The sequence below is a fragment of the Drosophila biarmipes genome, chromosome 2R (assembly GCF_025231255.1).
Source record: "Drosophila biarmipes strain raj3 chromosome 2R, RU_DBia_V1.1, whole genome shotgun sequence".
Taxonomy (NCBI): domain Eukaryota; kingdom Metazoa; phylum Arthropoda; class Insecta; order Diptera; family Drosophilidae; genus Drosophila; species Drosophila biarmipes.
In genome coordinates, this window is record NC_066615.1 from 15,027,855 (window position 1) to 15,043,353 (window position 15,499).

General features: G+C 41.5%; 2 protein-coding genes across 3 annotated transcripts; one reads left to right on the forward strand and one right to left on the reverse strand.

Annotated features, from left to right (window-relative positions):
- Positions 1-7,112, forward strand: LOC108036624 (gamma-1-syntrophin). Of its 2 annotated transcripts, none has more exons than XM_017112895.3 (10): positions 1-332; positions 2,542-2,606; positions 2,674-2,823; positions 2,875-3,160; positions 3,223-3,387; positions 4,322-4,506; positions 4,568-4,726; positions 4,791-5,015; positions 5,071-5,274; positions 5,361-7,112. In XM_017112895.3, the coding sequence occupies exons 1-10, from the start codon at positions 323-325 to the stop codon at positions 5,469-5,471; spliced, it is 1,560 nt and encodes a 519-aa protein (XP_016968384.1). In that variant the 5' UTR covers positions 1-322; the 3' UTR covers positions 5,472-7,112. The 2 variants fall into 2 exon arrangements, with proteins under 2 accessions (XP_016968384.1, XP_016968385.1); XM_017112896.3 differs by having other exon boundaries at positions 1-164.
- Positions 7,113-7,216: 104 nt separating this feature from the next.
- LOC108036642 (sodium-dependent dopamine transporter) lies at positions 7,217-15,234 on the reverse strand. Its single transcript, XM_017112916.3, has 8 exons — positions 15,011-15,234; positions 13,589-13,842; positions 10,257-10,391; positions 10,040-10,194; positions 9,732-9,910; positions 9,299-9,676; positions 8,996-9,233; positions 7,217-8,650 (listed from the first exon to the last, which is right to left on the reverse strand). The coding sequence occupies exons 2-8, from the start codon at positions 13,773-13,775 to the stop codon at positions 8,021-8,023; spliced, it is 1,902 nt and encodes a 633-aa protein (XP_016968405.1). The 5' UTR covers positions 13,776-13,842; positions 15,011-15,234; the 3' UTR covers positions 7,217-8,020.
- Positions 15,235-15,499: the final 265 nt, after the last annotated feature.

Genomic DNA, 15,499 nt, shown 5'->3' on the forward strand with positions numbered 1-15,499 from the left:
TCAGGCTCTGGGAACGTTGTGCTCTGGACCGCCGAAGGACCAGCTCCACGCTGGAGTACAGCCAGCCATCTATATATATACAACATTTGGCCTGAAGTGGCCAAAAGTGTGACAAACAGAACGGAAAGTTAGCATACTTTTGCGAGTGACGATTTGGCCAAATCGTGAGTTCAAGCCCCTGCACTCGAAGGCAAATCGAAGATGTGCCCAATGTGACCCAATTGAAAACGCGAAAACGGGTCGTAGCTACACATAAAGTGCCCATCTATATATATCCATACAATATATACACGTATGTGACTGGTCCTGAGTACATCCGTCAATGCGAGGAGGTAATCCCCAAGCCGATATGGTGGGCGCGGTGGAGTTGTTTAGCAAACACACATAAATTAATAATCAACATTCTTGGGCCTCGGGCAAAAAGTATCGGTTATGCGGGGCTGGTGTGTGCGTGTGTTTGTTTTACTTTTCTGGCAGAGCTGCAAAAAAAGTTCAATTGCTGAAACTTCAGGCAAACAGCCCCAAAGGGTTCGCCTGCTGCCGCTGCTGCTGCTCCTGCTGCTGCTCTTTTTCGAGGCACAGCTGATTTCCGAAGCCCTCATGGCGAACATGTTGGCTTGTTTGGTTTGAAGCTTGGCAACCCCCTCATCTCCAGGCCCCTCCACTGGGGGAGCCCGAGTTCCCTGGGCCTGGCTTCACGGGTTACGGCGCTGGAGCACGCACCCAAAGGGCAGCGCAGCGTGCACACGTAATAATAAAGCCATAATCAAAGGTATCCCGGGACAACGGAGCGTATGCGTGTTTTCGGCTCAGGTCGGTGGCCTGGCCAGCAGCTACTCGCTATGACACGCGGAATGCCAAGGATTCGGGCATTGATAGAGGAATACTCGAAGAAATTAGTGAGGTCAGGTCAGGTCTGGACATTCGTGGGGAGAGTTTAGAAGGAATTCCACTATAACATAGACTTTTGCTTACAAAGAATTTCGATTTATTGAATTAAATAATTTTTTATAATATATATTTATTTTTTGGAAATACATTTGTAATGCAAGGTTGTTTTCATTTAGGACCGAAAGTAATATTATTTTTTACATATTATTTACACAATATGCATTCATATATATTGTTTTTCAAACATATTTTATTTATTTATAAATAACTATAATTTAACAGTAACAATAATATTTTATATTGGGATTTATTGCATATACATATTATTCTAACTTTTATGTAAACTATTATTACTAAAGGTAACATGTCTAAATTGTATTTTATTTTTCAAATAGTGTTTATTTTTTTTTACTTCTTTTATAATCATTAATGATGTTTACCTATACGACCTATAAGCAAAGTTCAAACAACAAAAAATATTTTAAATCTTAAAACTAGGAACTTCTTAAAAGTAATTGGCTTATTACCAAGATAAGCAGAGCCAATTCTAATTATTTTTCCCATCGAAGACCAAACCAAAAACCACAGCATTCGCATTCCAACTTACTTTGACCATGAAGCGGTTGCAGAGATCGGGCAAATAGAAAGTGCTCCCCCTCGTATCCCAAAATTTCCCCGTCTTAGATGGCATTGCGGCTGGCACCATATGCACATATTTGGCGCCCAAATCGCCCCACCCCCGGGCGAAACACCTATTTATGGAGCACAAGTGGTTATCCCAAATACTTGCCCTGCCTTTCCACCGCCGATGAACAGTTGCGGCCACACTTCGGCACTCGGCAGCGGGAAAACCACAAACAACGTCTGCAGAGGGGGCACACTTCAATGTGTTTTCACTCATATCTCTGGTTTTCCGGTAGCATATTTATTTTCCACTTTAATGGAAAACATATGCCGACGCACGAGTTCGAGGAACCGGCCGCTTGGCAAAGGTATTTCTATTGCCATGGACATGGATCGCTTGGATCTAGATGAATTCTATTGCATTGCGCCGCCGAGTGATTGCGCTTAATTGTTTCTAATTGCGTGTGTTATTTAATTAAGGCAATTGCACGGCTCACCTTGAACTATCGGCTCATCGGGGGGCCCGGCGATTAAGCGTAATTCAATATGCGATGATTGCAGTTGCAATTGCGTTGGATTCGCCTTCCACTGGCGTCGCTTACGAGGAAAATGGCAATCGATAGAGGCCAACGGAGCCGGCTTCTCGGTTTGATTGCTGTTGTTTCCACAGTCCTCATTGCCATGGCCACGATTATGTTAGCGGAAAGTTCTCAGAAATCACCTGTTTATTGGGCCAACTTGATTGGCGGCCGGCGGATCGGTTAACAAGGGTAGACGTCCCATGATTGCCGCAAGTCAGGCGAACTTCAACCTTTTGCAGACCTTTCGCGCTGAATATTTAATTTCTGTATTTATTTGAGTTGCTTTCAGTGTTACTTATTACTTTTTAATCTGCAAAGTCTCTTGATTTGGGTCATAATTCATTTAGATGTCCTCTAAAGCCCCTAAACTTTTAAGACCGCCAACACCATTTCTATTTCGGGTCATAAATCACATTAAAGATCCGTCTCCTCTAAATGTTTTTAGGAATTATGAAGCTCTCTGACACCATGGCCACGCCAATAGAAGAAAAACTCGATCAAAACCTGAAGGTAAGCCGAAAATACTGCATATATGATTCAAAATGATGTGATATAATAGTCCTATTTGCATTCTCAGGTGCGAACTGGCATGGTCCATGTGAGCGATGGCAAGAGCAGACCAGAGCCCCTGCGACTTAATCTCACAATGGAGTTGCTTTCGCTGCAGAAGTTGGAGGTCGTCACGCCCAGTAGTTGTCACCCCAACGGACCGCCAATGGAATCGAAGGTGTGCTATATGGCTATAGGAAATTTTTAGATACTAATATAACTTTTTTAGGAACGCATGGTTCAAATTACGCGCCAAAAGCAAGGCGGCCTAGGACTGAGCATAAAGGGTGGTGCCGAGCACAAGCTGCCCATCTTGATATCGCGCATCTATAAGGATCAGGCGGCGGATATTACGGGCCAGCTCTTCGTGGGCGATGCCATCATCAAGGTGAATGGAGAGTACATTACGGCCTGTCCCCACGACGATGCCGTCAATATACTGAGAAACGCCGGGGATATAGTTGTACTCACGGTGAAGCACTATCGCGCAGCCACCCCTTTCCTTCAGAAGCAGTGTGAGTATGGGGACTTTGTTTCGGGTTAACCAGTATTGTATTAACCCTCTTCAATAACCTAGTAACCAAGGACACGCCGGACTCTGACAACGATGCCACGTGCGCCGAACTGAAGGCAGACGAGGGCTACAAGTCCTCCGTCAATAGTGGAACCATCAGTCGCAGTTGCAGTCGCCCCATGTCAATTTGCTCGGAGCCCGAAAAGCGATGGACCGATGTGGTGGCAGGTGAGTTATCGGAATTTATGATAAGCAAGAAAGGAAGTTATACCCTTCCAGTTATAAAAAATAATAATATTTCCCACCAATTTTCCGATCGTTCCTATGGCAGCTTTATGATATAGTCGTCCAATTTTGATAAAATTTAATTCGAAATTCAGAACTAATTTAAAAATGTTATATCCAAGAAAGATATACTTTTTTTTAAATTTTTTCTCCGATAGTTTCTATGGGAGCTATAAGATATAGTTGTCCGATCCGGCTGGTTCCGACTTATATACTATCTGCAATAGAAAGAACACTTTTGGGGAAGTTTCAGCCCGATAGCTTTAAAACTGAGAGACTAGTTTGCGTAGAAACGGACGGACGGACAGACGGACAGGAGAAGAATATTTATACTTTAGGGTAGGAAACGTCTCCTTCACTGCATTGCAAACTTCTGACTGAAATCATTATACCCTCTGCAAGGGAATAAAAACCAAGATATAAATAATTCATTGGTAACAGATTAACTTTAGAATTACGCTTCAAAAGAATAGAGAGATTTTCTGTTCTGTACTTTTTTATTAAATACAATTATTGCTCTTCGCTCTTTAGATCTCTGAAGATCCTAAAATATTTTAAATTAAGTTTTGAGTTCGCTTTTTATTAAAATATCTTAATATCTTTACCTTCAGTGAAGATCGTAAAATTGTTTTAAATAAGTTTTAAAGTGCGTAAACTAGGTAGTTGCACTTGGTCGAGATTTTTACTAATTTATGAAGCCTTTAATAATATATATGTATTTTCTAAGCTTAAAGTTGTTTTGATTAGAATCCTTTGAATTTTGCCTTTTAAATACTAAAAAAAATGCTAAAATGTTCTGTTATTGCTATAATTAATCAATCTTTAGAAAAATCTTTCTTTGATTTTTAATTAATCTATTTTAATATCTCCTTTGCAGTACCCCTGATGATGGCCTATGTGACGAGATATATTTATGGCACTGACAAACTGCGCCAAAACGCCTTCGAAGTACGTGGTCTCAACGGCATTACCACTGGTGTCATACACTGCGACGAACTGGCCATACTTAGTCAGTGGCTAAAACTGATCACAGACAATGTGGTGGGCCTGACGCATTTACAAGTAAGATGGTAGTTAAACAAACTCCCTTCTCCAAATTACTTACATATTTTTCCCTTAACAGATGAAGCTATATAATAGAAACTTTGCTGTGGGCGAGCGCATTGAGTACATGGGTTGGGTGAACGAGGGAGTGATCAACAACAACATCTCCTGGCAGAGCTACAAGCCCAGATTTCTACTGCTCAAGGGCACCGAGGTGATGCTCTTTGAGACGCCACCAGTAAGTCACAAAAATGATTTTAAATAATTACACAAAATGTAATATAATATTACCCCAAAACCAGTTGAATGTGGCTGGCATCAGCAAGGCCTTGGTGGTCTACAAGGTCTATCAGACCATGTTCCGCATCGTCAAGGAGTCCGAGACTGTGGACAGTCGTCAGCACTGTTTCCTGCTGCAAAGTTCGGGTCACGAGCCCCGCTACTTGAGCGTGGAGACCCGCCAAGAGCTTCTGAGGATCGAGAACAGCTGGAATGCGGCCATTGTGACCAGTGTCATTAAGTTGAGCGTAGGTCGTAGGATTTTCTTCTATTTCTAAGGACTGAAAATATATATTTTTCCAGCGCAAGACCTTCGCCGTCTCGCATCATGGAAAAAGTGGTGGACTCACGCTGGACTGGCAAGCTGGATTTTCCCTAACTGAGGGAGCTGACTCTGCTACAGTTTGGCAGTATAAGTTCTCCCAGCTGAGGGGCTCTAGTGATGATGGCAAGTCCAAGCTGAAGCTGCACTTTCAGGACCACGAAAGTCGAGCAATCGAAACAAAGGTATAAAAAACCATCTAGATTTGTTTGGTTGACTCTGAAGATATTAAAAATGTTATTAATACCATACATTTTTGATTTCCTTTTAGGAACTGGAATGCCAGGTCCTCCAGAGCCTGCTCTTCTGCATGCACGCCTTTCTCACGGCCAAGGTGGCCTCGGTGGATCCGGCATTCTTGAGCTCAATTCAGCAGACCTAAATCAAAACACTGACAAGGATTCACGGACTCACATTTAGAGGGTATATGGAGTATGGAATATTCGTAAAGTGCATAGCAAATAATTCGAATATGAATGTTGGACTAGGTATCTCATACACGATTGTCTGCTTGTACTTCTTATAAACAAGTACGCGTATATATGTATGTATGTTGATCTGAATGATTGTAATTGGATACTGATATGGATATATTTATGGCGCTGATAAAACTGAAAGTGAAATCTCTTGGTGCATTACACTAAATTTTAAGCATACATAAGGCAATTACTTTAGGCATTTTTCCTATTACGTAGACTTGGTACTTACAAAACAAATTGACAACAAATTTATATTGTTTATAACCGATTGTTTTCCAATGTAGCCTTTATAGTTGAATTACTTACCCTACTTACGGAACGATGAAACCGCACGGGTCTGCCGATATACTGAATGTCAGAAACCTGTCGCTTTTGCTGCGAACCAAAAGGCTTCGAAGGCGGGGGCCTCAAAGGCTTTATTCCGTGCTGTATCCTCTAGAGATGTTTCTCCGAAAGTTGAACGAAAATTTAATCGAAATATAACGTATGTTTTGTGTGCGCTCTCAATGAAAATTTAATTTTCGAAACAAAAAAGATGAACGAATGCTTTAAGGTCGGATTAACTGTTGTTTTTTACTGAAATAATAGCTGATGTCATATTAGATATATACCTTATAAAATATATATATAACATCCACAGAACAAATCTCAATGCACAGACGTAATATGAACTAGATTTTATAACTGTTATACATCTAATCGGAGCCAGTTAAGTGATTCCATCAGACACTCACTTAGGTCATTTGTCAATTCGGAAAGTGTCTTTCGGTGGCAAGGCGATTTGTTGCTTATGCATATTGCATCGTATTGATTTTAGGCATTACAGCACAACACACGTACATCCACATACTTACGAATTAGTTAGCGAATCATCGACGAGCACAATGGATCACATATGTAAACACACAAATATCAAGTTGGCGCATTCGCAAGACTCCCCAAGCCCAGAATACTATATGAAATATGAAAATATAAGTGTAATCCGCATACCAAGGCAGAAAAAGCAGAATCAAAAGTATTTACTGTACATAGGCTTAGCTCTATTGGGTTAGATTCCGCTCTATAGCACCACAAACGAGTAATATACCATAACCGCAGACTAATATTCACTGAGAAACCCTATCTAACGCAGCCTAATCGCAACCTTAACCCAAACCCGACCAACATACGTAATCTGCATACACCGCAACATGTTATACGAGTATCAATTACCAGGGAGTTAGACCTCCCCCATCCGAACTAACCATACATCACGTATATATTTTTAATGCAAGCTTACATAGTATGTATGTATGTATGAAGAGGCGACATACGAATATATATATGCCATATGTACCCCGAAACTAAGAATACTACTCAAAGCTGCGATTCTGTAAGAGAGTTCAATATTTATCCGGAACTGCGCTACTTGATACGATACGAAAGGCATTTCTGTTGCTTTGGTTACGATCCACTCTTACTTTAATGCGTTACTAATTGCAATTATTGTACAAGAAAGAGCATTCAAATTGGAATAAAACCCCGAATATCTAATCAAAGAACTATAGATGTAGTGTTTTTCTTAAAATTTTAAAGGGCTTATCAATCATTCTCTGTGTTCCTTTTAAAAGACATCCACCCACCCATTAAAAACCAACTTGTTTTTCAGTAACTGAAAGTATAATAATTTATTTCAACATATTGAAACAGAACTCATGGCTGTTAGTTCTGCTTCAGCGTGAAAGAAACTCCTAAAAGAATACTAAAATATCAAAAATCTATATACAGAAACCATTTCGGAACTGGGATTGCTTATGATAACTCCCAATTGATTGCTTAAAATGGCTGCTTTAGGCAAACAATCGTAGTTGCTTGGACGGGGTAAACTAGTTTAGAACAAACCTTTGCATATGACAAAATCCCCTCATGGCTGTGGGAGGTCACTTTGTCGTTCAACTGCGGCAGCTTTTGCTTCAGTTCCATGAGATGTGATATCCTATAACGTGTTTAAAGCTTTTACAACATCATTGTGTGTATGTACAGATTCTATGCCCAATTTGAGCCACGATCGTGTCGTTAATTCCATTGGCATATGCAAACATTCTCTCAGGGACTCAAGGATTCCTAGGTGGATTAACCGACGAGTGTTTCTGTCTCTTTAACTTGGTATTATCTACACAGCATTGTATATATGTGTCTGCTATAAGTGGCATTAACCATACGAACTACAACCTAGTCTTAACTTAGTTCTTATGGTTTGAAGCTGATCTCTGTCATGGGTCGCTTCTCCTCCGGTGGCGAAACCTAAGTACGTTGTTTGCGAAATGCGAGGGTCCTCCAGGACCTGCTCCTAATGTCGAACCAAAAACACAAACCTCCATGCAATGCGACACAAGTACATATGTGAACGTGAGTTGTTGGTAAATTTCCAAATCTAAACGTAGTAAACTTGAAAACGAGCCACGGGTCGAACTCACACATCGACGGGTTCCTTGGCGGTTTCCGTGTCGGTGAGCCGCACCACGGTGACCTCGGTGGTGACCCCGTTCAGCACCATAGCCATCGATTGCTGATCCCGCCAGGGCGTGGTTAGAATGGTTAGCCTTTGACGTAGGCTTCCCGGCGTCGACAGGAGCTTGAATATCGCAACCGCCGGTATCATCACCACCGAGGATCCGGCTATACACCATCCCAGCGCATTGGCCCAACTGGGATACACGTAGTCCGCATAGGTCAGAGGTTCGTAGCCAATCAGGCCGTAGACCGTGATGAAGAGCAGGAAGATCGGGGCCACGAAGCGCCAGCAAACCTGCCAGTACCTGCCCGGGGGAAAGCCAATCATATCCCTGATGTCCTCGCTGAATCGATTGGTGCCGTAGATCCAGGACACGGCAATGGCCTCGAAGAACACGGCCACCAATATGGAGTAGCCGGCGGCATAGCGGTCGAGCAAGTGGAAGAAGTAGAAGCCACCTTGGGTGCAACTGGCCAGTCCAACCACAAAGTACAGGGAAAACAAACCAGCTACAAACAGCTCCCGGTTCCGTTTGATCTTGGGGAACTCGTCGCTCAAGGCGGTGATTATAGCCTCAGAGCCACCAAACTGTAAGGTAAGTACATTTAAAGTTAGATTCAAAGTTTAATGCGAGTAAGCAACACATAAAAATAGATTTGATAATCATATAGTATCTTTATAAAGTATACTGTTTCCCTCTTTTAGAAGTCTATCGAACCAAAACAAGAGATATATGTAGTCATCGTACCCGAGGTAAGAGTAAGATAACAATGTAAAAAAATCTGTAAAATAAAAAAAGAGCACAAAAACCAAGATACCGAACATATCAAAGTAATACCCCACATATCTAGATACTACACAAATAAAAATGAATATCATCAAAACTATCAGATTATCTGATATATTTTTTCTCTGCTTATATCTAACACTCACCGAACTATCCAAGCCCAAGGTGAGCAGCATCATAAAGAAAATAAGAGCCCAGAAAGTACTGGCCGGCATGGTGGCGATGGCAGCTGGATAGACCACGAAAACCAGGCCGGGTCCCTCAGTGGCCACATCCTCGATTCTCACACCCAAGGTGTGGGCCATGTAGCCCAGCACGGAGAATATCACAAAACCGGCTATAAAGCTGGTGGCCGAATTGATAAAGCTGGTCAGCAGAGCATCTCTTTTAAGGGTATTAAATTATTTGAAATTATAAACAAAAAAATAGAGCCCAATTTAAGAACATACTTGTACACATTATTGTGGTATTTATTGTAGGATGCATAGGCCAGCAGCACTCCAAAACCAGGACCCAGGGAGAAAAACACCTGGGTGGCCGCATCCACCCAAACCTCCGCCTTGTAGATGGCGCTGAAGTTGGGCGTGAGATAGTACTGAATGCCCAGAAAGGATCCGGGCAGGGTGAGACCCCTGATCAGTAGGATCAGTAGCACCGCGTAGGGGAAGAGGGCCGTGAACCACACAACCTTGCCCGAAGTGCTGATGCCCTTCCACAGCGAGAAATAGCAGATTAAGTAAACGATCAGAAGGCACAGTGCCATGTCCCACTTGATGGCGCCCAGATCGTGGATGCCCTCGCTCTGGTTCAGCTCCAAAATGTAGCGACTGCAAGGAGTTTTAAGGTTATTTTTGGTTGAACGAAAAAGTAGATCATACCCACTTAAAATACTCTGAGGCAGCGGACTGGAAGCCCTCCACATGACCCACCGAAGGCGTCTCCAAACTTGTCAGCGAACCATTCACATAAGACTCGTTCAGGAGCAGGCTTTGGTTACCCATCACAGAAAAATCACTGTAATTGCCTATCAGTGGAACACGAGAGGTGTTTTGGCTCTCGAACTGGTAGAAATATTGAAATTACGAGGCTATTATGATTTTATACACATTATTTAACCAGAAAACAGATATATCTTCACTTTTACTCCGACATATTAATGACACTTTAAACATATTTTAAAATCTACTTACCGGTCTACAATTTGGGGTATTCCAAATATTATTGCACGACGTCCACGGCAATGAGCTGGTGAAGGATGCAAAAAAGAAACGCAACGACCAGGCAATAATCACATTATAGTAGAAGTCCACATAGAAGGCTATCAGCACCACAGCATAGCCAATTCCTGGAAAGAAATCAATCTTATAAATGGTTTTCTTTAAAATATATACTATGCCAACTACTCACCCTTGAAGAGTGGCACTAGGCGACCCCAGCAAGTGATGGCTCCCTTACGATTGTGCTGACCCAGGGCCAATTCCATGTAGAATAGAGGAATACCACCGACCACCAACATAATGCCGTAGGGCACAAGAAAAGCGCCTGAAGTGGGGAAGTTATAATATATTTGCTATTTTTAAAAATATAAAGGCTCAGGGACTTATTAACTAAAATGGTACTACTTCAAGTAGTTTTAAAACTCAATTTAAAGCACCTAAAAGCAGGCAATGATAACTTTTTTAGATCCAAAATCTAAGAAAGTTTATGAAAATAAATTCATTTTAGTTTTAGCATTTAAAGTTATATTTTTATACAAATACCCCTTAACAAACTGAGTTAATTAACAATGAAAATAATTTTGTACCCCATTTAACAGCTCCCAAAAGCAGGCAATAATTTATTTCATAGCAGGAAACCCAAGGAACTGGAAGAACATCCAGTAATGTTTTTAAATCATATTAAGTTTCCGCCGCTCGATAAATTCTTCAACATTCACCTTGCCTTTTTTACATACAATTTTTATAATAATGATTGCATAACCGCCGCATATCGAGTGTTCAGACTGACCCCTGTCACAACCTCTGCATTGTTCTCCGCTCTGCTTCCGCCGACAAACCTACATAATTGCACACATATTTCCTACATAGACACGCCGACCTTTATGTATGCTCGATGGTACACAAAATCAAATTGTTTTACAAGTGCCACTCTAAGGTTATTTTAAAAACATTAACAGCAGCCTGGGCGGGCGGAGGAGGGCAAGGGCGGGAAAAGCGGGCAGAGCCAGCAGACTCAACTGTCTCCGGCAGTCATCTCCGTCACCTCCGGAAAACCCGGGCCAAAGTCACACCCCTTGTGGGCCTGACAATTGGTAGAGTGCCATCGATACTTTGCTGAGTGGCAGGGGATGATGTTTTTATGATTTGATTATGTCTATTAGCAGGCAAAGTGGCCGACAAAGTCGTCTAGGGCCATTACATACGTACATCTGCCCCGGTCTCTAGCTATCTGCATGGGTGTTCTGCTCTTCTATATGTACTATATCTACAAAGGACCTGGCAGCCCGGGCGCTTCCTCCCTTCGTCCTGTCAATTATGTTGAAAATGTAAAACAAAAACGTCTGAAATAAAGTCGGGGCATCTATGACGCCCGTCACTGTTGTTGAAGCCATAATTTCCGGTGCTTCAAGTGCATTTCCCCCATTTTCCACCAGCTCGTCACGGACACTGTGCAGAGATATGTGCCTCTAATTCGATTCCCTGGCCATAATTCGGTCAAAACTTGGCCAATTTCAGGCACAGGACATGTGGATGGGATGGTATGGGGAGCAGATTGATTTTCTATTTAATTATTTGAGAAAGTTCTGTGCGCTCTAACAGTGAAACTAACTTTTTAAATCATTTTATTAGTGTAATTGGCAAAGGTCTATCGAAGTGGAACCTAAACTTGACTAAGATAAAGTTTCTTATCAGAATAGAAATCTTAAATTGCCCAAAATGTTTATGTAATGTAATGTCTTTACCAAATTTTATAGAAGAGGATGAAAAGCAATTTAAGGGACTTTAATTATTTTCTGTTAATACGTGAATATACTTGAATTTATAGGTTAATCCATTTGACAAAGGTTGGTTAAAATAAAGTATAAAATACTGTGACTGAGAAGGTTAGTGAAACGTTTGAAATAAAAAAATTCGATTTTTCATATAACTCTTATAAAATTAAAGTTTATCTTCTAAGCGAAAGTTTATTTAATGTTCTCTTATTATGTAAAAATTACCAAATTTCTTATTAAACTAGATTAGATAGATTATAAAACTGAAGTGCATAGCTAAGTAATGCAGAAACACTAAATATGCGCGATCTAAGCCTGAGGCAAGAGCCTGCTCCTGGGGTTTCGGCCATAATCCAGGACAATGTGGCTGGCACAGCCTGTTGCTGCCACCAGAGCCCCACTTCCGAGTTGCAGGCAGCAGAAAAATGGAAAAATGGGAAACAGAATAAATAATACCGACTAAGCTGTGGTAATAATCGCAACCTGAGCGAGTTGGTGGTCCTGGCAACGGACCCAGAGTGGAACTTAAGCCGGAGCCGGAGCCACTGATTGAACGCAATGAAGCGTATAAATATAACAATTTATTATTATGATTTTAAAGGGCGAGCGGCGTGCTGTAGGAGAAAAAGCTCATAAAATAGTAATAACTATAACGCAGGCCCTGTGAGCCACACATCCATTCAGCGGGAAAGTGCCGCCATCGGGGGAAAATGGGTAGATGGAGATGGAGATGGAGACATGTTTCGCACATGAATTTCCCACAATGCGATGGTGGAAAGTGCTCCGGCAACAAAAGCCTAGAGAACTCCACATAAGAGGGCTGACATATTGCCCAGAAATGGGGTGGGAGGAAAAAAGAGTGAAAGAGGGTAAGCGGGCCAAATGCGATTATGACTGCCAGATTTAGTTGTCATACAGAAGCACTTAACTTTCGGAATTGTTTTGAATGATGGCGTTCACGATGAGGATCAGGAAGCGAAGTAAGTGTGTGTGTCCTTTGCCGCCTTTCCAGCGGGGGAAACCCTGCGATTTGACAAAGGAAACTGCGCCTTTCCCCCTTCCGCCGAACCCACAGCACTTGGCAGCACTTTGACAAAGTGTTAACAAGGCCGAGAGGAAAATGCAGAAGGCGGAAAGCTGGAAGCGGAAGGCGACGGGTTCCGTGGCGAGCCCAATGATGTGTAAAGCCATATAAATTATTTTCACTCACCCAGAGCGGTTCACGAAATGTCTTTATGCCCCTAATTGGCCAGTTCACACGGAGAGAAATCCCTGCCATGGGTCAACCCAGTTTTATGAATATATCTCAAAGATGATAAGATACTTTATCGTTAGCCCCATAGTTTGCTTTATGTGGTATAGCATCCATTTAAACGTAGTTATAATGGTTATAAAAAAAAATGTTGATTCATTACTTTTGCAGCATATGCATATAATAAAATGTTCTTCCTAAGATTTTCATAAGTTTTACTTTGGATTGGTCATAAAAATTATAGAAAATGTTAAAATATGGTTATAAGCTTTATAAATATACTTATTACAGTGGTATAGGAAATACAAAGCAGTTTCTAAGCTTGTAAAACTATTAGTTTTAGAAAATAAAATGTAGATAGTCCTAAATATTGTAGAAAAATGTTTTATATTACCCTTTTAAGGTATAGATATTATTTGGGATTATATAGAAACTATCTTGGTGGTAGTATCACTGCTTTTTAGAGAATATGTAATCAGGATAAGGAGGACTCACCACCGCCATTTTTGTAGCACAAATAGGGAAATCTCCAGACGTTTGCTAAATCGACGGCGAATCCAATAACCGATAATAAAAAATCCACCTTGCCGCTCCATGTTTCGCGCTCGTCGCTGATGCTATTGTTATCGTTATCGTGTGGCGTGGGCGTCTTTGATTTGGCTATGTGTCCGGTCGGTGACATCTGCGACTATATAACCCGTCGTGTCCTTGGTCCAAAACGTGGAGTTCCCGCCGCCGCACTTTGAAATCTGTGGAGTCAGAGCACTTCAGTGGGTCAGCTCTCTGCCAGAAATATAGCACCGCTCGAACCGTTTAAACCCCACACCCTAACCCGAACCCCTCATGGACTTCAATGAGTGCGTGTGTCCGGGGCACTTGAAACCCGTTTGGCAACGACATGTGCTCACCCAGCCCTTGAAGAGCTCGTTGGCACATTACGCATACGACAGGTGGCATGTTCAAACACACTGGCCAGCAAACACTTGACCAGCCATCCACACCACAGAACAGGCACACATATCCGTCCATATGGGCCCCATGCCCGGGCATCTTTGCGTGTAATGAAACCACAAGCACGTCAAACAATTAATCTGATCTACTTAATTCCTCCCCGCTGACTTTAATTGCCCAGAGTTGTGATCAATTAGCAGGGAAGGCAGATTGAGTGCTTAAAGTGCTCTGAATTTTATTTACGAGCGACTAGAATGCATCTCGCTTTGTGTTCTAGAGTTGATAGAAATCTATTTTAAGTAAACAAATGATTAAGTAATAGTGTTTGTTAATTTATCTTATAGTAAAATATTTTTGAAGGGTATTTAAAATTCTAGTTTTCGAACAGTTAAAAGTATGTATGAAACTGCTTTGTGTACACACAAGAAAATATTAATTGCATAATTGACCTATATTATCCGTAATACGAAAGTACAAATTTATTTATATTTTGGTTACTATTTAATAGTAAAATAACTATAAAGTTGGGATTGGGTTGGGACCATTTCACTATAAATTGATCAGTTTTACCTAAAAGTTCCATTGACTTACAATTTTAAGAGTGTTTTTTGAGTGTACTTATTAAAAATAGTAATTGCACAATAATTGAAGTACAAATGTGAATATTATTGTGTATTTAAGTTTTCTTGGGATATGAGCGGTAATCTCTACTAAGGAATAAATTTACAACTTGTAAACAGCATTTTAATGTGCCTTTAGTTGCATTTAATCTACGATCTACTCTCTAGCAATTTAAAAATACTACTTAGTAAGTCAAAAGTGTAAAATGTTTAAGATTCCACTTATTAGTTATTAAATTCAGAGGCACTTTAAAATAATGTAGGTAAGAACTATGTTTAAGTAGCTAGTTGCACCAAAGGTTTTCCAAAAATGTGTACCCATAATTGGCGTTTTTCGCCCACTTACCTAACAAATACCTCGCTCAAACCATGTACTTGCACCAATCCATTGTTGAGTAATCCTTGACAGCTTTGAAAATGATCCGGAAAACGCAGAAGAAAGCTCCACACAAGCAATGCCGAATGAGAAACAACGAACTTCACTTCACATTCATTTGAGCAGGGGTTTTGGGGTTTTTCAAAAACTTTCGAGGCCGTTGGCAGTTCAAAATCGCAGCTGTGGCGCCTTCGGTGACATGCGAGCGTTTGCAAATGGCTGCTGCCCAGCGGCGCCTTTTATAGCCCGCGACAAGTGGTTACCGTTACGTCGGCTGCATCTCTTATCACACCCATACACGGGCACGGCCAGCACGCACACACACTCACCCCCTGGCACTTATGTGCGGAAAAGCTTTGTGTGTGTGTCAAGCGCAGCGGCGGTGGAGCTGAACCTCTAGAGCTGAGTTCGGAATGCTGGAAGCCAGAGGTCGCATGCGCCAAGGAAACGTCGACGGAA